Source organism: Giraffa tippelskirchi, chromosome 4 (assembly GCF_054371585.1).
Source record: "Giraffa tippelskirchi isolate mGirTip1 chromosome 4, T2T-mGirTip1v1.2.pri, whole genome shotgun sequence".
In the NCBI taxonomy this organism is placed as follows: domain Eukaryota; kingdom Metazoa; phylum Chordata; class Mammalia; order Artiodactyla; family Giraffidae; genus Giraffa; species Giraffa tippelskirchi.
The window spans coordinates 36,172,928-36,195,894 of NC_137278.1; the positions used below are offsets into that span (position 1 = coordinate 36,172,928).

The window sequence follows — 22,967 nt, forward strand, 5'->3', positions numbered from 1 at the left end:
CATTAACTTCTTGATGACCATGAGCACATAACCCCCAGCCTACTAGGGTTTGGCTCCCCCACAAGCAGGGGCTCTGAGGCAGGAGCCAGTTCCTCTCCCAAGGCCATGAACACAGCTTTGGAGTAAGTCTCATGTGTGCCTGAATTTCAGCTCTGCCCCATGAGGCCTTGGGCAGACCCCCAGTTTCCTTGTTGTGATGTTAATCCTTGCCAGCAGGTCCCAGGGTTGGAGACAAAGGGGCACAGCTCCTAGCACACCCGTGGCTGGCTCTTATTCTTGACCCAGGTGGGATTGCCCGGCTGGCTGTAGCTTGGAAATACCTCCTGTCCAGAAAATGTGTCTAAAGGGGGCCAGGGGTCTTGGAGCCCACCTTCCAATTTTCCGGCTGGCAAAAAGGAATTAATTAGGCCTCCATTAGAACCATTACAACTTCATCACCCATGAAGCAGATTCGTGTGCCCCATCTGATTTTCATTTCCCAAGTCAGGTAGTAGCATTGACCTTTCTGCGGGGCGCTGGGGCTGAGAGGAGCCTGTTAGTGTGAAGTCCCTTCCCCCCCAGCAAAGGCCAGGCAGCTTCTCACTTGCTCTTCTAGCCCAGTGGAGCAGTTGGCGCTCCTTTATGGGCACATCAGGATTTCTGGGGAGTTTGTTAAATGCAGACTTCAGCTCTACTCCTGTTCCTCACTATTAAATTGGGGTCTGCAGAGAAGGCCAGGAGCCTCTATTTGCACCAAGCTCTTCCCGGTGATTTTGGTTTAGGAACCACTGCCTTAGGGGACCCCAAGGCATCTGCCTCACCACTGGCCTCTCCAAGGAGGAGAGCCCAAGAAGCAATGCTGGGAAGGTTCATGTGAGTTCATGGAGGAGGAAGGAGGAGGAAGGATCTCACTGTCCTTCATCCTTCACAGAAAGAGGCACTGTTAGCTTAGGGTAGGAGCCCAGACTCTGGAGTCACAAACACAGCACTTTAAACACCAGCTCAGCCATGTATATTAGCTGTGTATCCTTCTCGGATTACTTCTAACTTTCAGAATCTACTTAACACTAAAATAGGAATTCTAACAACTAATTTCAAGGAATTGTGCTTCTTGGGATTATATGAGATTCGTTAGGGAAATACATAACACCAGGCCTGGCAGGTGGACCTATTATCAATTTGTTGCCTTTCAACTCCAAATTCACCCTTCTTTGCTCTGCTTTGTAATACTGCAATTGGACCCTGGTTTCTTCTCTGCCAGCTGGTGTTCAGTTCAGTTGTTCAGTCGTGTCCGACTCTTTGTGACCCCATGGACTGCAGCACGCCAAGCTTCCCTGTCCATCACCAACTCCTGGAGCTTACTCAGACTCATGTCCATCAAGTCAATAACGCCATCCAACCATCTCATCCTCTGTCATCCCCTTCTCCTCCCACCTTCAATCTTTCTCAGCATCAGGGTCTTTTCAAATGAGTCAGTTCTTCCTATCAGGTGGCCAAAGTATTGGAGTTTCAGCATCAGGCCTTCCAACAAATATTCAGGACTGATTTCCTTTAGGATGGACTGGTTGGATCTCCTTGCTGTCCAAGGGACTCTCAAGAGTCTTCTCCAACACCACAGTTCAAAGCATCAATTCTTTGGCGCTCAGCTTTCTTTATAGTCCAACTCTTACATCCATACATGACCACTGGAAAAACCATAGCTTTGACTAGACGGACCTTTGTCGGCAAAGTAATGTCTCTGCTTTCTAATATGCTGTCTAGGTTTATCATAGCTTCTCTTTCAAGGAGCAAGCGTCTTTTGATTTCATGGCTGCACTCACCATCTGCAGTGATTTTGGAGCCCAAGAAAGTAAAGCCAGCTGGTGTAAGGTTAGGCTTTGTCAGCGGAGGGTGCTAGAGGGACACTGTAAGGCACACAGAGGTAGAGTGCCCCTGGGGCTCCAGGGTGCCTGTTTCCTTCCTACAAGGTGACTGCCAGCAGCATCTGGGCTCTCTCACCCAGCAAGGCCCCCCTGCAGGTGTTCTGCAGTCAGCAGGAGCCCCGTGAACATCTTCACCATCCAGCGGGCAGCAGGCACACTCTTTCCAAAGTGGCCTGGATCTCACCCAAGTTATTTCTTTCATTGTTGGGTAATCTTCTTCATCCTTAGAGGCATCAGCTGCTTCCTGCATTTTCTATTCCTCTATTCCCTAGAGTCTTCTATTGCCCCTTTTAATAATTAATTACCTTTCACTAGTTAATAATTCTTTGTATTAAAATTTCCCGATTCAAACAGCTGGTATGATTTTTGTCTCCTGAATGGACCCTGGCAAATATAGAGTAGGTATTTTAAAATGATAGCTCATGTGCTCTCTATGTGTGTGCAAGTATTTTTACGTACACTATTTAACAGGCAGGGAAAAATGACCACATACCACCAGAAGCTGTGATAACTCTGGAAATCGTTTCCCCAACCTGAACGACTCACTTCCTTCTTCAAGGGGTTCTTGGGTGTTACCACTGTACGCTTCTCAGGGACAGTCTAGGGGAAGCTGTAGGGAGTGATGGTGACATGAACACAGCCATAAAGAAAAGTTAACCACAGTCCTCTGCAGAAATCATGTAGCACTCAAAGATTAGGAGAAAGACTCATAAATGAAGACCAGAAACTAGTGATGAGGGACATGTCTCAAGAGGAAGGGAGCACAGTTCTTCTAGGGTAAGAAGAATGTGTGACTCAGGAAAGACCCTGAAAGCTCAGCCTGTGTGTCCTCAGCCATGCCGAAATACTGTGAGTGACTGGGGGAGGTTTGGAAGCTTCAGTACACAGTCCTCTTTCTCCTCTTTGCAGGTATCAGTAAAGGGAGGAATGTGTTAAAAAGAACCCATTTACCTTGTTCTTTAGGTATACATGAACCCCACAGATCCCATCAATAGGGCAAGATTCTGGTACCCAAATTGGGGAAGAGCAGGTGAAGTTCCCTTCCCCACCCAGTGACTGGCTCAATGAGGCTTCCTTCTGGCTGGTTCCGTTACTTTTCCCCACCTCAGCAGCTGGTAGCCAGGATGGAGGCAAGCCTTGGATGGAATATCTGTGGTCAATGATCCAGCCGTGTGCTCTTGTCTCAAGGCTGTGTTGGAGGCAGGTGTGGCAGGACCGTGCATGATCATGCTGGTGGGATCCCAGGGTCCCAGTGGTGAACTCTGGGCCGTACCTTCCCAGTAGGGACATCCTGCCCCCTGCATGGACCTAAGATCCCTGACTACATGCCCTAAGTTGTGGCGATCCAGAGAGCAAGGCAGTTGGAAGGGAAACATGTAAGGGCCAAAATCCCATTTGAAGAAGCTGAAGGTGGTCAGAGAGAGAGGCATTTGCAAGACTGAGATTACAACCCAGAGCCCTGCATCACTTGCATTCACTGAGAGTTAATGCGGCCCTTTCAGCCAAGGAAAGGATGGGACTTTCGCAAGTAGAGAAGCTGAGCTGGGCTGTGATTAGTGAAGACGGCCACTAGGTGTCACTGCACCACCACAAGCCCTGGCTGCACTGTGGCCCGGATTCCACCTTTCCAGAGAAAGGTCAAAGCTAAAGACCAACTCTGGCTGAATGGAGGAGCACTGTTTTTTCATCCCATGCATACAGTTTTAAAAACTTTTTTAAAATTGAAATATAGCTGATGTTCAATATTTTATTATTTTCAGGCGAACTACAAAATGATTTGACATTTGCATACATTATGAAATGATTACAATAAGTCTAGTAACCATCTGTTCCCATACAAAATTATTACAATATTATTGACCATATTCCTTATGCTACAATATACAGTGAAGGAGACTTTGAACTTCTGTCATTGAAAACATCATAAAAGGAACAGCAACTCCCAGGTCAAAGGAAAAATAGTCTTGTTTATTTCCCTAGAGAGTGGGTCTCTCTCTACAGACAGGACAGCTTAGATGGCAGCAATGGCCAAGCAGGCTGGAGACTCCCACTGAGCCCCCACTGGAGAGCTGTTGCTGCCACATTGCTAGGGGCTTGTTTTTCCTGACCAATTGCTTCCCCTTAATGATGACTGTGACTTAGAATCCTTAGGCTTTGGCTCCCCATGTGTGTGCCACGGAAGGCACCTTAGACATCTCCAAGTCCAGCCCCTTCATTTTAAAGAAGGACGTCCAGAGACGGAAGTCCTCAGAGCACACACAGCTGGATGGAGGCAGCACCAAGACTTGAACCTGAGACTCCAGAGGCCTTGCCCAGTGCTCTGTCCACTCTGCCATGCTCCCTGTATTCACACCACACAAGCTCAGCCATTCATTCTCTTAGCACTACTGGCACTCACTCTATGCTATTTTCTCTTCTTTGTGCCAGAACAGAATTGGAACCATCTAAAGACATAGGATGACATGGCATGTCAGTGATCCCATCAGAGTTGCACAGCTGGGGCAGGGGGTGGGGATCAGTTCCCTTCCCCTTGATCAAGTCAAGAGTATTTACCAATGTCATCCAGTCTTTATGCAAAAAAGGGGGGGGCAAAAATGAGATGGAGTCAGGCAGGTGATAGGGCAATTGTGCACACAGGGCAGCCTAGATGGCAGCAATGGCCAGGCTGGCTGGAGACTGCCACGGAGCCCACACTGGAGACTTAGAGAAGGAAGGAACCTTTGGGAGGCGGATGCTTCAAAGCTGTAACAACTGTGACCTCCAGGGGGCAGTGTTTTGCCACATCCTGCTTGGTCCAAGGGACTTCGCCGCACAGAAGAAAGCAAATCTTTTAAGGGAACAGAGGGGTGTTTAAAACAGGAGTCTAACTGTGGGGAAAAAAAGAAAGACATAACAGTCTGGACTTGAAATTGATCTCAGAAAGGCAGTCATTTTATCGTTTTGTCTGTCGCTTCTCTTACTCAGGCAATTTGATAGTTGGCAGAGCTGTAAAGTTGGGGAATTATGTCTCTGTGTCCAGCCCCTTTCAAGTGGCCCTTCTCCTGTTCGTTGTCCAGAGTTGTTCATGTCATTATATGCCCTCTGGGGGCATTCAGTGGTCTCAGAAAGAATGGACTAGAATCTGTCTAGGAGGGTCTAGAACGTGCTGCCGCCTGGGCAGCCTGGAGACCATCCACCTCCCTCTCCACTGACCTCCACCAGGCTGCAAAGTTGGCCCAACTGCCCATCTCGCATCCGTCTGCTCAGAACCAGGCACCACCTGCTCAGCTGCAGCCCAGCGCTGCCGCTAGACTCATTACTGACCACTCCACGGGGATAGCAAGCACTTTAGGCTCAGCTGGGGGAGGGTTAATCAACAACCTTGTCAGAGTGATGGATTCTTCTAGGATTATTGCTTAATGAGCTTGTTTAAAGGTAAAAATCAACTAGGACATCAGTTCTCAGGGGGCAGGAAGGAGGGGAGCAGTGAGCTGGGAGGTGGTGGGGAGGATCTCAGATATTCTAGGCAGCAGTGGAGGGGCTGGGGGTGGGGAAGTGTGGTGACAGGCCTCTGACCAGAGCAGAACTTAAGCTTGGATTCATCAGGCATTTCATAGCCGCCCTGGTTGCTGCAGCCCAGAGCATTTCACCACTCAGTGGAGCTGCAAAAGCAGTGATTCCTAGAAAGTCATCCAAGGACCATGGGCATCACTTGCTGTGCTTAGTCATTGAGTTGTGTCCAACTCTTTGTGACCCCGTGGACTGTGGCCCACCAGGTTCCTCTGTCCTTGGGGATTCTCCAGGCAAGAATACTAGAGTGGGTTGCCATGCCCTCCTCCAGGGAATCTTTCCAATCCAGGGACTGAACCCAGGTCTCCCACATTGCAGGTGGATTCTTTACCGTCTGAGCCACAAGGGAAGCCCTTGAGCTTTTTTTTTTTAAAAAGCAGATTCCCAGCTCTAGCATCAGACTTTCTGGATCAAAATTTCTAAAGCTTGTTATAAAAGTTATTCCAGGTGACTTTTATGCACAATGAAGTCTGAGAGTCACAACCTGATTGGCATCGTAAGTCAGCATTTCCACTGGCAACAGATTTTGATTGACTGGGCTCTATGGCCTCCACTCCCATCAACACCCATAGACCTCAGCCTTCCTCCTTCTGTTCTAATCTCTTGTCACTGGTCTCTCGCATCTTATTTGTCTGTATTGCTCCCTGCCATGCCTCATCTGTCCTCCCACTGTCTGTCTGAATCATCCTTCCCCTCGCCCCAGCTCTCCATCTCCATCTGCTAGTCATTCCCTCTCCCCACATTTTTCTCTTTCCTCTGCACTTATGATTTGGAAGGCTGCGGAGAGGCAGAAGCCTTATTCTACCTCTGGGCAGGGTGGGCAGACATGTGGGCTTCAGAAGTTGTGAAGTTTTGTCCAGAAATTCACCCACTTAGGGCTACAGGCATCCGGGACCATTTCTGGCCACTCCCTACAATGTCTGGCGAGGGTGGCAACACCAGCTTCATTGTTCTCTCTTGGTGGTGAACCTGGGACTTGGTGGCGATCTTCTCTGGCCTGGGGCTTCCCTGGTGGCTCAGACCGTAAAGCATCTGCCTGCAATGCGGGATACCCGGGTTCGATCCCTGGATCAGGAAGATCCCCTGGAGAAGGAAATGGCAACACAGTCCGGTACTCTTGCCTGGAAAATTCCATGGAGAGAGGAGCCTGGTGGACTACAGTCCATGGGGTTGCAAAGAGTCGGATATGAGTGAGCGACTTCACTTTCTTTCTTTCTTTCTCTGGCCTGTGCTCCGCCAGCTGATCCAACAGCTTTGTGAGCAACTCGCTCCCTGTGTTAAATTCCTCCTTCTTAAAATACCTTGAGTGGTTCCTGTTTTACACTTGCTTGATGCTGCCTGCTACACTCTGTTCCTCCCTCCCACCTAACCTTTACTTCTATTCCCCAGTCTCTCCCCTTTCCCTGTTTCCAGCCCCTCCTCCTAATTGGCTATTACATGAAACTTAGGGCTTTAAACATTTAGATTGGATAAGTTATAGTATCTCCATTCTTAATTTAAAACACAAGTGAATTGAATGTGAGGTTCATGGTTTTGAGATTGGAAAACCCATCACTGGACTGAGTTGGTTATTATCTAAGGTCTTTGTGGACCCTGTCCTGGGGGTTAGGGTCCTGATGGAGCACAGGGGTTAGGGAGGGAAGGGGCATACATGTGCCGTGCTGCTCCACTGCAATCCTGCCTCTGCCCGGAGGTGGTGAGAAGCAAGTTGTTCAAAGGAAACTACTTCTGTTCTAGGGAGAAGCAAGACTGGTGTCATCCTTGATCAGTGGGCTTGCATGCGAAACTGTTCTCTGGGTCTGGGCTTCGTGTGTGTGTGTGTGTGTGTGTGTGTGTGTGTGTGTGTGTGTGTGTGTGTGTGTGTGTGTGTGTGTGTGTGTGTGTGTGTGTGTGTGTGTGTGTGTGTGTGTGTGTGTGTGTGTGTGTGTGTGTGTGTGTGTGTGTGTGTGTGTGTGTGTGTGTGTGTGTGTGTGTGTGTGTGTGTGTGTGTGTGTGTGTGTGTGTGTGTGTGTGTGTGTGTGTGTGTGTGTGTGTGTGTGTGTGTGTGTACATGCGCTTTCAGATGCCCACCCTCACTAGGGTCACCCCCAGCTCTGGGGAAGCGAGACTGTTCTTCCTGCTCTTCCAGTTGAGGGCTCCCTAAGCCCAGTTGGGTTTCAGTCCAGGTGTTTGGTTCAGCACAGTGTGCAGGCGTGTTGGACTTTCTACCTGAAAGTACAGGTAGGTGAAGGTCATCTCTGAGTCCTGCCAAAACAGCTCATTCATTTTTTTGAACTTCCTCCTTTTATTTTAAAGCAGAGTCTGTCTTGATCAGTCAGGACTCATTGTTTTGCATAACAGCCTAGGACTTGGGATCTTCAGGCGTTAGCTCTGTCTACCTCTGAAGCCCACGCTGGTAACCATGGCCATCTATCCTGGTTAGCCAAGCACAGGGCAAGGACACACAGTGATGTGGCCCAGGCTGTGCTGTATGTCTCACCCTGCTGTGCTGCTGAAATGATTGTAAACCCTCAGCAGCAGCTCCTGTGAGAGGCAGTTAGTTGGCTGTGTGTTTGTTCCTTGTACAAGGACACATCCGCCTCCAAATGCTAACCTACTTCCTGAGTGTGGGTATTTGCATGATGGCACACCCTTGCCCATGCCACTGATATTTTGATTGTTTCTTCTCAGAAAAGTCACACTCTAGAAGGTTGCTGCCCTCCTATTCTTGACACACACATTTGCAAGTATTCCCTCACTGGAGAGATGCATCCAGGAATGAGTACTCAAATGCCAGTTCTCCTGAGTGAGATCTGGCCTGGTCACTCTGGAATCTCTTCTGTACTCTAGTGGGTAGTGATCTTTTGGAACTATCTGATGACTTTACAGATTAGGAGGGAGGGAGGTGCTTGCCTTGCTGGTTAGATTTCCCCTTCCCCAAAGGTATTTTTCATCCAGAACTAAAATCTTACTTGTCATGAAGTTGAAGACCTTTTTGGGAACCATGTTTTATTTTGCCATCTGGCTATGACAGAGTCAGGATTCAGATATCGGAGAGTATGATTAATTCTGCAAGCACCCAGTGAACCACTCCCATGTCACGCACAGCACCCTGTGGGTGGACAGACTGAAAAATGACTGGGTTGGTGGGAGGGGACCGAGATGCAGCTTCTCCCCTGCTTTCCCACAAGGGAACATCTTCTGCTTCTTTCTCCTGGAATTCCAGGCTGGTGCCCTGAGATATTCAGATAACCTGTTCTATGACCTTGGGCGAACCAGAGCTTGACCCAGCTGAGGACCGGGCCCAGGCTCCTCGAAGGCAGCTTTGACTACATCCAGGCAGGGCAGGCTTTGATGTCTATCACCCATGGGGGCAGCACAGCCCCATGGAACAAGAGCCAGATTCTCAAGTGATCACTGAGAACTCATCCTAGGGAAAGACATAGACACTCAAACACAGAAGGCCCAGGGTGAGTAAAGAAGCTTTTCCTTTCTTTGAGGGACTGCAGAGGCAGGCCCCCTTCCCACAGATGCTACTCTCAGGACCACCAGGCAACAGAGTGTACCACGTGCTGGCGAGGCTGGCCGAGCTCCATCACACCCATGGCTCCGGTGGATGGCAGCGACTCTACTTCATTCTTCAAAATTCCCCAGACGCACCCTACCCACCCTACTCTGCCCGGTCTGAGTGCAAACCACTGTCCCTTTAGCTCCAGAGTACCTGCAGCAGAGTGGAGGGAAAGCTGGGGAGCAAATGTTTCTATGACTCCACGGACAGGACAGAAGGGCTGAGAACAGGGGCAGCTCTGTCCTCTGCCCAGAGGACCCCCAGGGAAGAGTGGCTTTTCTCAAGGGCTTATCTCCTGGATTCAAGTGATGTTCTCGCATGGACATTTTTTCTACAACTCTAACAACCTACTTTCCTGTCCACATGGTAAAGAAAGTCTCAACTCTGCTCTCCATCTCCCTCCTCTTGAGTCTTAAACTCTGTTTCTCAGATTATTTGCTAGTTTTCTTATTTACTTTCATAAAAGTCCAGCCCAAGATACATTTAAAAATTCAAGACATTCATACAAAGCATGAAGAAAGAACAGCAGTCCCCTGCCCCACTCCTATATGGAATTCCTCTCTCCTAACTCTTTCTTCTGAACTCCTTACTTCTAAATAATATTTTATATGGTTACCCCTTGACTTACCAATTTTCAGTGTCTACTGACATCTCGTGGTGGAAGATGAAGCTGGGGTGTTCTTAACCCACTTTTGTGCCTGTATCTTCTCTCCTTCCTTTCTCTAATATATTTGTCACATATTTTATTAAATCAATACTCCATTTTTATTTTATTACAATTATGTATGTACAGTTCTCTGCTGAGTGAAGAAAAGCTCCATTTGCTTTCTTCTAGAAGTCTTTGTTCTTCTAGGAATTAATAATTACCTCATTTTAAAAATCTGCTTGGTCTATGTCATTATCCTAATAATTCTTCCAAAACCCTCCAGCAGAAATTCAAAATCCTTCTGAACACTATTTTACCCATGATTAAGTGATTAGGTTGGGGCTTCCCTGGTGTCTCAGATGGTAAAGAATCCGCCTGCAATGCAGGAGACCTAGGTTTGATCCCTGGGTTGGGAAGATCCCCTGAATAGGGGCATGGCAACCCACTCCAGTATTCTTGCCTGGAGAATCCCCATGGACAGAAGAGCCTGGCAGGCTACACTCCATGAGGCTGCAAAGAGTTAGATTAGATAAAACTTCCCTTTTCGAGGCTGAAAACTTCCCTTTTCAATCCCAGGGATTGAAGCTGGGTCTTCTGCATTGCAGGTGGAACCTTTTTCCCCAGAGATCGCTCTTCCTGATTTCCGCTGGGCTTCTGGCTCTCCCATTTAGCTGTACAGCCTTGGATTCTGGAGTTCCCTAGCCAGTGATAGATCTAGTGTTGAGCCTCCTGTTTCCTGAATTCCAGCTCTTTCTCCTGCTTGGTTTATGGCCTTGGAGTGTTCATGTTATCATCCCAGTTTGGTACATTTCTCTTTAAAGGTCAGTTCTGGAAAGGTGGACACCCTAGGTGTGAAAGGTGCCTGGTAATCATCGGGTGCATGTTTGCTCAAGGAGGTGGGGAGATTTCCTATCAGTGGAGGCAAACGCAGATTCCTACCTCTCAAAAAGAATTTCTCTGGTCTGAAGGCTGGAGAGATGGGATTTATTAGGATGGAAGTAGACCCACTCTTGTGAAAACGGCTGTTGGTAAAATCAGCAGGACCTGGACTTCTGCTGCTCATATTTCACCCTCATGCAGAATAGGAGGAGGTGGCCCATCCCTCGAGACATGTTATTTATGTGTAGTGGGAAGTTGTTCTAAATACTAACTTTGTTAGAGTAAGGCACTTTACTGCCATATTGACTGTAGATCAACATGAATGTAGATGACATCAGTTAGACAAACTGTTAGCAGGTGTTACTAGCATGTATGAAACCTCTAGACTCTGCAACCAGTTAAGATCAACATAGCCTCAGATATCCAAGGACCATATACCAAAGCATGAGTATTCAAAGCATTATTTAATGTAAGACTTCGATGGTGGTCCAGTGGCAGACTCCATGCTTCCAAAGTAGGGGGCTCAGGTTCGATCCCTGGTCAGGGAACTAGATCCTACATGCTGCAACTAAGACCCAGCAGAGCCAAATATTTAACATTTAAAAAGAGAATTCAACATTTCAAACAACTTTAAACATTGCCCCCAGTGTGACAACAGAAGTGTGTGCTTTGTTCAAAAGAAACAGATGTTATAGGAGGAGGGAAGGAAGAGGAGTTGTCTGGTGGGTTTTAATATTGCAGTTTACTAAGTCAGAGGAGGGCAGATGGGTTGAGGACGAGCGAGAGGAACAGAAGTATTCTCACAATGGGAGCACAACCAGGCTTGCCTGGTGAAGCTTCTGGCAGGAAAGGAATGAAGATGGACCCACTACATCACACCATACACAAAAATTACCTCAAAGTGGGTCAAAGACCAAAATGTAAGAGCTAAACTATAAAACTCTTAGGGGAAAAACACAGGAGTAAATATTCATGATCTTAAGTTAGGCAACAATTTCTTAGACACAATACCAAAAGTGTAAGTGACAAAAGAAAAACAGATAAGTTAGACTTGATCAAATTCTGAAAATGATACCATCAAGAAACTTAAAAGACATCCTACAGAATGGGAGAAAATTTTGCAAATCACATATATGATAAGGGACTGGTAATGAGAATATATGTATGTATATAAATGTGTGTGTGTATATATATATGTGTGTCTGTGTATGTATATATCTTACAACTTAGCAACAAAATGATAAATAACCCAATTTTAAACAAAGGATTTGAACAGACATTTCTGAAAAGAAGATATACAAATGGCCAGTAGACAACAAAAAGATACTCAATACCACAAGCTATCGGGAAACTGTAAGTCAAAACCTTAATGAGATATCACTTCACACCCTCTAGGATGGCTAAAACAAAAAAGATAGACAATGAAAAATGTTGGTGAGATGAAGGAAATTGAAGATGATTCAAAGAAATGGAAAGACATTCCATGCTCTTGTATTAAAACAATTAACATTATTAAAATGACCATACCACCCAAAACAATCTACAGATTTAATGCTGCTGCTGCTAAGTCACTTCAGTCGTGTCCAACTCTGTGCGACCCCATAGACGGCAGCCCACCAGGCTCCTCCATCCCTGGGATTCTCCAGGCAAGAATACTGGAATGGGTTGCCATTTCCTTCTCCAATGCATGAAAGTGAAAAGTGAAAGTGAAGTCGCTCAGTCGTGTCCGACTCTTAGCGACCCCATGGACTGCAGCCTACCAGGCTCCTCCATCCATGGGATTTTCCAGGCAAGAGTACTGGAGTAGGGTGCCACTGCCTTCTCCAAGATTTAATGCAATTCCTATCAAACTACCAAGAACATTTTTCACAGAAGCATAACAAATAATCCTAAAACTTATATGTAACCATGAAAGACTCTAAATTGCTAAAGCAATGCTGAGAAAAAAGAACAAAGCTAGAAGTATAACCCTTACAGATTTTAGACAATAATACAAAGCTACAATATTCAGAACAGCATAGTACTGGCATGAAAACAGACATATAGATAATGGAACAGAACAGAGGGTCCAGAAATAAGTACACATAACTATAGTTAATTAACCTGTGACAAAGGAGGCTAGAATATACAATGAAAAGAAGACAGACTCTTCAACATGTAGCACTGGGAAAACTGGACAGTCACATGTAAAACAATGAGAATTGAACATTCCCTCATGTTAAACTCCTAGAAGAAAACATAGGAAGAATGCTGTTTGATATAAATCATAGAAGTATTTTCTTGGATTGGTCTCCTAAGGCAAAGGAAATAAAAACAATAAAAAGTGCTTTTGCACAGCAAAGGAAATCATCAACAAAATGAAAAGACAACCTGTGAATTGGGAAAAATATTTGTAAATGCTGTGACTGACAAGGAGTTAATATCCAAAGTATATAAACAGCTCATACAACTCTATATAAAAAACTCAGTCCCCTAAAAAAAAAAAATAGGCAGAAGACTTGAATAGACATTTTTCCAAACAGTATGAAAAGGCAAAAAAAAAAAAAAAAAGGCATACAGATGGCTAATAGGCACATGAACAGATGCTCAACATTTCTAATTATTAGAGAAATACAAATCAAAACCATAATGAGCTATCACTTCACACCTGGTAAAATGACCACCTCACAACTACTATCAAAAAGACAAGTGTTTATGAGGATGTGGAGAAAGGGAACCCTTGTGCACTGTTGGTGGGATGTAAATTGGTACAGCCACTATGGAAAACAGTGGGGATTCCTTAAAAAGTGAGTACTAGGCTCTGGGTGTCTGCTCTCCACAGGACGCTGAACTGACTCCTAGGACCATCAAAAAACACTCATCACTTGAGTGGGGACAGCATGCCATCTTTTACTTGCGTCAAGGTAGACTGTAGACTGTGTGTCTTGCCCTCAGAAGAGGACCTCCCATGACCAGCTGCCTGCATATCATCTACTGGCTCCTCAGCTGGTAATGTCTTTCTGCCTTGAAGCTTTGCTAAGTCTATCCAAAGAATTCCATGTGAACGCTGACCTCAACAACTACCCACAACACTGGATAACAACTCTGAATCATTCAAGACTCAGCTCCTGGGCTGTCTCCTAGAGAGACATCACAACCTGCAGGCCAAGTTAGTTGTATCATCATCTTTGCATGAACCTCTGTGTTAGCCTTCTCTACAGAGTATTGTAATTGATCTATTATATTTACATTTCTGTCTCTTTCATTTCACAGCAAGACCCTCCAAGGCAAGGATCAAGTTTGATTTCCCTAGAGACCTGTGTGTTCAGCTGTCCATGGGAGATCTCCATATGGGTGTCCCACAAGCATATCACCTTGTCCAAAGCAGAAATCATCTGAAGCATCTGCTCTTAGTATCCACACAGCACCCAAGCCTCATTCACTGAATCTTGTATATTATAGCATAGTTTCCTATTTACAAGACTCTCTCTCCCACTAGATAGCGAGCAACTGAGGGCAGAAACCATGTGAATTTTCTTAATCTTTGAATCCCTGGAGTCCAGCACATAGTCATATAGGAGCTGTTCTATAAACAGTCACTGAACTGAAAAAAATTAATAATAGAACTACCAGAACTACCACAGGATCCAATGATTCCACTTCTTCTAGGCATTTATCCAAAGAAAACAAAAACACTAACTTGAAAAGATATAGGCACCCTCATATTCACTGCAGCATTATTTACAATGGCCAAGACACAGAAACAATCTAAGTGTCCATCAGTGAATGAATGGATAAAGAAAATGTGGTATACATATTTATATATACATACAACAGAATATTATTCAGCCTGTTGTGGTGTCTCTGCCATTTGTGACAACATGGATGAACCTTGAGGGTTATTATGCTAAGTGAAGTAAGTCAGAGAGAGACATATATTGTATAACTTCATTTGCATGTGGAAACTAATAAAAAAAACCCCAAACTGAATAGATACAGAAAACAGAGTGGTGGTTAGCACAGGTGAAAGGTGAGGGAGTGGTCAAAATGGATGAAGGTGTCACAAGGTGCAGACTCCAGTTATAAGTTTTGGGGATGTAACATACAGCATGGTGACTGTCATTAGCAATACTGTGTTGTATATTTGAAAGTTGTTAAGAGAGAAAATTGTAAAAGTTTTTATCCTAAGAAAAAATGTAACTATGTGAGGTGACAGATATTAACTGAACTTGTCATGGTAATCATTTCACAATACATACATATATTAAATGATTATATTGTATGCCTAAAATGAACACAGTGTTAAACGTCAACTATATCTCAATAAAAATAAATGAAAAAAATTCTAAATTCCTCGCTCATAACTTCCAGGCCACATCCTTTATGAATGTACATAAGACTTGGATGAAATCTGCAGTATTGGCTTTGAAACTCATAGGCCAAGCAGCTTGTAAGCCTTGACTCACATAGATGAGCCTCTAGGGAGGCTGCCCCCAGGGAGAGAGTCTTGTGTGTAGTTCTTGGAGGGGAAGACACATTGTGCCCTTGGGAGGAAATGATTTTAAAGCTGCCATGTCTTACCTGGGCTCTGGTGCCTGTTCTCCTCCTGGCTTCAGTTGTACATCACCAGGTTCATCCACTGAGAAATAAACATCCTTATTACAACCAGTCTTTAAACTTGTTAGCTTAACACAGAGCGGGGCAAATGGTTCCCTCTTCCTTTGAAAGATCTCAGTCTAGTCTCATCAACTCTTTCCAGTTAATTCCCACCCAAGCAGGAGGTCTCAGCCCCCTGTTACAACATTGTCGTCTGCCACTCCCTGAAGAACCGGGCATTGAGAGGGACAGCTGAGGTCGACCAGCTGGCTGGGCCAGGAGGCTCTCTCTAAGACTCACTGGGAGTCAGTTTAATGTACAGTGAGCTCAGCAGGTGTTCTTTAGTTCCCTCTTGGATTTATGACTCCCACATAATCCTCTGCTTTATTAAGCTATTGGAAAAAAATAAAATCTGTCTGCCAAGATCCTAAAGCAGCCTTGGCAGCTAGCAATATATAAAGGCAGTAATTGGAGGCGGGGGGCGCCGGCAGCTTGGCTGGCCTTTGACAGACTGTTCAATAGCTTCAGGGAGGGAAATGCCCCCTGGACTCAGGTAAGGAGAGGTGGCCAGGGTTGTGTCCTGTCTCTGGGAGGGGAAGGCACCTTACCTCCATTTCTGTCAGGTAGAGTCCTTTTCCATCCTTGGAGAGGTTCTGGAAAGCTTCTAGGGTAGAGAGGAGGGGAGGGATCAGGACAGGCCTGGGCCCACATGAGAGGAAAGCCAGTGCGTTGATCCCGTGAGAAGCAACAGGCTGTGCTCGGCCTCCTCTCCACTTCTCTTCCCAGTTAAACTCCGCACCCGCATGCACCCGTGAGACAGCTCAGGGCTCAGCTCTCAAAACAGCTCCCTGACTGCTTTGCCCACCTCACCCCTCCCCTCTCTAGCTTCCCTGCACTTTGGACCCTCTACTCTTGGCCGTGGAGATGCAGAGGTCTTGTCTTAGGAGGCAGCGCCCTTGTCCAACTACGAATTCTCTGGAGCAAGATTATGCCTCTGGCTTCTCCTTTACCCTCCCAGGGCTCTGTTCTCTCTGTCCCATTAACTGCCTAGTTCAGAGGTGTGGGGCTACAGCTGTGGGGTTTAAGGACCACATGGTGGGGTGAGGAGGTTGGGGGGAGGGAGTGGAATGATGCGAGTGGTGGCCAGACCCTGCTTCAACTCAGCCACCACAGCTCTGTTTGCAGCTCTATTATGGTTTGGGGTTTCATGTGAAATTTCATTTCAAACAAAGGGATATGCTGCTAAAATATGTCCAAAACTCTGGCCTACATAGCTGGATTTCTGAGGCCTTGGGGGGACCTCCTGCACCCACCAAGACACCGTTTGTGAAATCCTTCAGCAGAGATCAAACCATTTACTGCTAAAGAGTAGGTTTGAACCACAAACAATATGGAGGGGGGCCACAGTGACTTAACCTTGTTCTTGAGTGAGAGAGGTTCTGAGAAGGGTGAAGAGGAAATAAATGATCTGGGATGTGGAATGTCCTGGGGAGAAAAGGATGCAGAAGGGAGGCTGGGGTCTCAGGCCAGCTACACGGTCACTGAGGCTGATGTTGGCTCTGCTCCTTAGGATGAGGGCACCTCTGCAGGACTCCAGCCCATCCCTCTACTGAGGCCTTGCCCAGGCCTGAAGCCAGAGAGCATTCCTGGTCCTCTGGTGTGTTCTCTGGTCAGCGTGATGGTCTCCAGGTGACACTTACTTGCCATGGCTTCCAGCCGCATCAGTAAGCAGACCAGGCTGGGGAAGCTGACCCTGCCAGTGCTGTCACTGTACCGGAGTTTCACGAGGTCCAGCAGCTCACTGGTGATGGAGATTCCTGCAAGGAAGCCTGGGATACAGTGGGGGAAATGGTGAGCAGGGAGGAACGGGGGTGGTCTTCTTCCACCTTGGGAGATCAGAAACACCTGTGTGGAGACCTCGTGGCCTTTCACCACCATCCCCTCCTCCACCTGGCTCAGTGGCCAATCCACTTCTCGTCTGTGTACTTTTGACTCTTTAGTATGTTAGCTTCCAGGCCCCAACAATACTGTTTTAGAGTTTGGCCAGAGGCCAACTCAAGACACTCCTAACCCTTCACAATCATCTGATAATTCCTATGGGGGATGGGAGCTGCCAGGACACCTGAAAAGTTTGCTCCCAGCCCCACCTTGTCAGGCCTCCCTCTGCTGGTGACCCTTTCCAACAGCCCTCCTCGCCTAGTCCTGGACCATATGTGGTCTCATGTGCAGTTCCTGGAGAAGGGGCTCAGTCCTAGGTTGGTCATCAGGGATGAGGCTGGTTCTCAGAGCAGAGACCTCAGGTGGGCATGACAGAGCTGCCTTGCCCTCTTTGGGTCTTGTGATCTTATGTGTCTAGCTATAAGCTCCAGGGAAGCACTGACCACAGAACTGACAAGGGCAGACTGAAAATCATGGGGGGTCTATGCACCCCAGTGAGCTAGAAGAACCCTGTAAACCGGACCATCCATCCTGGGGACAAGGCGGGTGGCCTTCGGGTCCCACACAGTCTGAGACATGTTGGTTTCTCCTGCAGAATTAATAAAATGTGACTTCAAACGCCTTTAGATAGGACATGCCTGCAGCTGGTACATTCTCCAACTGCCCCCTCAAATCACATCAGCTCCATTGCCTTCTTCAGTTACCTGCTGGCCCCTGCAAGCTTTTCAGTTGAATTCCAGCTATTTTCTTTCTCCCTTTTATTATTCTGGAGTCATGGGTGAGGTCTCCTTTAAAGGTTTCAACTTCCACTGGCCATTCAGTGGTTCTCAAAGTGTGATCCCCAGACCATGAGCTTTGGCCTCACTTGGGAACTTGTCAGAGAGGCCAGTTCTCAAGTCCCACCCCAGTCCTCCTGAGTCAGTACCTTGGGGTGGGTGGTGAGGCTCAACAATCCTTGCTTCCATAAGCCCCCAGGGGCTTCTTCCTCAACCTCAAGTGTGAGAACCACAACCCTCTGCTGTGAAGAATTAAAGGAGGGGAGAGACTTCCCTGGTGGGCCAGTGGTTAAGAATCCCCCTTCCAATGCAGGGGATGTGGGTTTGATCCCTGGTCAAGGAACTAGGATCCCACATGCTGTGGGGCAACTAAGCCCATTTCCTGCAACTAAGGCCCCTTGCAGCCAAATAAACAAATATTTTTATAAGCGTAAGAGAGAGGATAGAGGCGGAGGTGGGGGTAGGGCGAGGAGCAAGAGCTCAGGTTTCTACCTGCTCTCCAGGCCAGGAGCCCCAGGAGGGAGACCCATTGAGGCTGCCCTTTCAGCAGTAACCTGCGGGAGTCTGATTTTACATTTCATTAGGGAAGGTGGCAATTTCCTGACTTCACCTTTCTGTGGGCCATTTCCCTGCAGGGACAGTGGGGACAATGATTCCTGCCCTGCCCAGTTCAAGAGCTGTTTAGACAAAGAAGGTGATGTAGGTAGGTGCCAGTTGTGGCTGAACTCTGACGCATCCTCGCCCTTCGGTATTATTATCCTTCTCCCAGGACTGAAAGCTCTTGCCTCCTTGAAGCAAACAGATACCATGTGATTTCACTTAACCCCAGACCCTCTGAAAAGAGAGGGCATCAGCTGGCCTGTGGGTATTTAACCCTGAAGGCCTGGATGCTGAGGTGGATGTATCTTCAACCAAGCTAGATTTTTGGTAGGGTATTCACCATTCAGGGTTATTTTTCACGGTTAGCGCTGTGCTGGGGAGAGAAGACAATTAGGAGAGCTGACTGGAGAACTCAGATTGGGTAGGGTGGAGTTGGACTCTGCAGCCAGGAGGTCCACAGAGGGCAGGCGTACACACACACACACACACACACACACACACACACACACACACACACACACACACACACACACACACACACACACACACACACACACACACACACACACACACACACACACACACACACACCACTGCCACTCCCAAAGCTCAAAGGGTTGTCTGCTTTACCTGTGTCCTTTATGGCCTTCCACAAATCCGAGCTGAGGAAAATGCCAGCATTCTTTGGGGAGTTCTGGAAAACACTCTGATACGGAGGAAGAAGCAAGAAACCCGTATGAGCCCCAGTGCCCACGTGAAAGAGGGTGTCCTGGAAGATCTTGTACCCATCCCTGGAGGCTGCTTCACTAAAACATGATGGGCTCAGCTCAGAGGTCGAAGGGTGCACAGCTGAGGATGGTGGTGGGGGAGGAGGGAGAGGGGGAAGGGGAGGCAGCGTGGGTTCCACTTGTTAAAGCCCACCGACCTCCTGGCTGCCAACTGCAGGGCTGTGGGCCCCTCTCTCAAGCCTGCACCTCCCCGCTCCCAACTTGCTCTCCTTTAGCCTCTACACCCCATAGACTGGGCTCCATCCACCCAGGGTGGCTTGTCACTTTTCAGGGACGTGAAGAGCTCGCAAAAGAGCTTGCCTAGGATGGGCATTGAGAGCACAGACTTCACAACCAAATTGCTGGGTATAAATCCCAGCCTAACTATTTACAGCGGTGTCGCCTTGGGCAATGACCTAATCTTTCTGGGCCTCAGTCTACCCCCTCTGAAGCACAAGGCCAATGTACTACCTACCTCGTAGGCTTGCTGCGAGGAAGAAATGAGCACATCTTATAAAGAGCTTAGAAGTGCACCTTGCATGCTAGTGAGCACAGTGTAGGCAGCGCTGAAGGCAGGTGAGAACTGTCTCTGGGACCAGGTGATGCCTCAGGGTGGAGTCCCCTGAGCACCTCAATTTTTTTACAGAGCAGTTCTCCATTTGCTGGGAACTTTTCTACCTCCCTCTAATTCTCACTCGAACCCTCAGCCTCCTCCTGTTTCCCAGGTGAGAACATGGGCTGGTGAGTCATGTGCCTTGATGAAACAGACAAGCACCAGGGGACAGAACCTGGGATGTTTCAAAGCAAAATACCCCCAGCAGGTGCTCAGTCCGGGCTGATTGTGAGAGCCAATTACGGTGAAAGCAGCTTGAAAACTTTTTCCTGGCCTTATTTGGCTTTGTGAGTTCAGAGTCCTAGATGTGCTCAATTAGGTAGGGACTCAATGTCATGCACTTGTCCAGTCATTTGTTCAGCACTTTTTAGCATCTGCTGTGTGCTGGACACTGTGGAAGACACTGGGGGAAGGATGAACATGAGGGCTCTCTGCCCGGGAGGACCCTGCAGACTAACGGATGGGCCATCAGTCATTGCTGTGTCTAGTGGGAAACCCAATCACTCCAATCAGAGGTAGGTGATATAAATAAATAGTATTAAACAGGAAGTGTTTGCATCTTATTGTTGTGAGTTCAAGTGTTGGGAGCTGAGTGGGAACTAACCGGATCTGGAGAGGGGAGGCAAGGTCCCCACAGAGCTTTGGGGTCTGGACTCTCAGGCTGAGTGGGCACCAGGCAGGCTCCCATTGCAGGGAGGGGAAAGTGAGGAGTCTCACTTTAGGGTCCAAAGGAGCCGGTGGGATGAGCGAAAGGGTTCTCCTAGACCCCAAAGTGGAGTCTTAACTCAGAGGGTCTTGGGTACAAGCTGGTGAGTTTCAACTTTGTCCTGGGAACAACAGTGAGGCCACACCGAGGCCACAGACCACAACTGTGACTCTGATCTATTTTCTAGCAGAGGTAGGGGAAGGGAACGAGGTGAACTAGTGGCTTGGGGGACACTGCAGTGGGCCCACAGAGAAATGGGGAGGGCGGTGCCAGCTGGCAGTTTCAGCTACAGTCCACTGTGACCCTTTCTCCTCTAGCCTCCTAGAGTGGTCCTCAGCCTGCCACCTGACTGAGCATTGCCTTGAGCCATCCAATGGTGCAAGCACATCTCCCCAAGCAAAACGGGGGCTCTCCTTGAGGGTGGGGTGAGGTTCCCCTTCTTTTACAGCCCTCAATCCTGGGGCAGAATCAGGCACCCAGTAAATCTGTGCTAACCCAATTGGAATGAACACTAGTCAAAAGAAAAGATGCTGGTACCTGGCAATGGACAAGACGGCTCCACAGCCTTGAAAACTCCTCTTGGTCAAGTCGCCCGTTCACCTTCAGCTGGTGGGGAGTTGAGTCAAGCAGTCTTGTATGCAGTGAGCAGAGGGGCCTCAGGCCTGGAGAGGCTCCATCCATCAACTAGTAACACAGGCGGTCCAGAGTCACCTGGATGTGGCCCCATACCAGCTGGCTCAGATGCATCTCAAAGGGACCTGGCTTAGATTCATTTCACAAGAGAAAACAGGCAACTGGAAGAAGGCAGCCCTAATAAAGGGGTGCCAACGTCATTTGCACCCATGGAAAGAGGGTGAACCCCAAACACAGCCTTCACCAGTTGGAGTGGGGCCCCCTTGTAGAGAGGAGTGGGAAGCAGCGGTGGGGGGAAGTCACTGCAACTCCCGAGGCGGGCTGAGAGTTGAACGCATGTGCTAAGTGTGCGGCCATGGATGGACCACATTCTGGGTATTAAAGCCAGCCCTGGTCCCTCCATGCTGTGTGCTGTGCTTAGTTGCTCAGTCCTGTCTGACTCTTTGCGACCCCATGAACTGTAGCCCGCCAGACTCCTCTGTCCACGGGGATTCTCCAGGCAAGAATACTGGAGTGGGTTGCCATACCCTTCTCCAGGGGATCTTTCCAACACGAGGATTGAACCAAGGTCTCCCCCATTACAGATGGATTCTTTACCATCTGAGCCACCAGGGAAGCCTGGCCCTTCCATACAAAGAGTTTAATGAGAACTAATGGAAAGAATGGATCTCTGTGGCACTGGAGGCAAGCTGGTGGGTGAGCAGGAGGAAGGGTAGAAAAGATTGGTCTTCTGTGCAGGGGTCCAGCAGACATGACCTCCCCTGGGGTTACCTGCCCTAGGCTGTGGGGCTCCTGAGTGTCATTCTGATTCATCTGCAGGGATGAGCAGTGTCTCCGAGTGATTCTAAACAACAGTCAAGAGACAGGGCCTGACTGATGAGTTCATCAAGATGGCTTTTGTTCGACAATGCCTAGCTTCATGTCCCCAGTAGAGCCTTGTTAAGAGTGAAAGAGCTGAGGGATCTGTGTCCCCCCAGGGAGACAGTGCACATCGAGGGGAGAGTTGCAAGGTGACCTCTGGGGGATATGCCCACCAGTGGGGAGATGGGGCGGCAGGGAAGAAATGGCTCCCAGGGGAGTGGAAGTCGGACGGGAGGCAGGAGATCCTGGGTTTAGGTCCCAGTCCAGCCACTTGTGGCCATGGAACTAGGGCAAGTCACTGCACTGCCCAGCCCAGTCTCATCTGTCAATGCAACAGAATAGCAATAACAGGGTGTAACTGCCATGTAGACCTAGGGTTTCCTACATTAGTTGGATGGACTGTATAGTCCACGGGGTCGCAAAGAGTCGGACATGACTGAGCGACTTTCACTTTGGTGGTTGTTACCAAACACCAAACTGGGGGTTTATTGAACTGGGGGTTTGTTGAGCAAGGGATTTAAATAGTGGTAAGGAGAGGGGGAGAAGGAAAGAAGTTAGGATACTATCCCTTGCTAAGCAGTGAAGAATACTATTAGAACATGGGCTTTGGAGGCTGAACACTTTAAGTTCAAATCCAGGCACAAATCCTGACTAGCTGTGCGATCTGGATGAATGACTAAACCTCTCTGAACCCCTGTTTCTTCCATTGTACCATGGGACAATACTTCTTATATCACAGAGATTCTTGCAAGAACTACAAGGGAAAAAATATCTATCAGTACCATTCTGGGTATGCAGTAGACACTTGATAGATAGTGTTGTTGTTGTTGCTATGGTGGTTCTAGAGAGTTAGTGCAGAGTCCCCAGAAGCCCAGGCTTTTTGGTGAGCCCTTAGAACCAAGGAAGAAGAGAAAACAGTGAAAAAAGATTTTCTACTGTCCCAGTTAGACCCCTGGGGAAGCTGATGGAGCAGACA

At 47.8% G+C, this 22,967-nt stretch overlaps 1 protein-coding gene across 1 annotated transcript in view; it reads right to left on the reverse strand.

The window, feature by feature from the left end:
* The window catches only part of CAPN13 (calpain 13), a 77,775-nt gene that overhangs the window by 8,157 nt on the left and 46,651 nt on the right, over window positions 1-22,967 (reverse strand). Inside the window, exons 16-20 of the mRNA XM_081590466.1 lie at window positions 21,035-21,103; window positions 19,042-19,117; window positions 16,798-16,926; window positions 15,706-15,761; window positions 15,083-15,140 (exon numbers count right to left, since the gene is read on the reverse strand). Coding sequence (XP_081446592.1) covers window positions 15,114-15,140; window positions 15,706-15,761; window positions 16,798-16,926; window positions 19,042-19,117; window positions 21,035-21,103 — 357 coding nt within the window. The 3' untranslated portion in view covers window positions 15,083-15,113. The remainder of the gene's footprint in view (window positions 1-15,082; window positions 15,141-15,705; window positions 15,762-16,797; window positions 16,927-19,041; window positions 19,118-21,034; window positions 21,104-22,967) is intronic.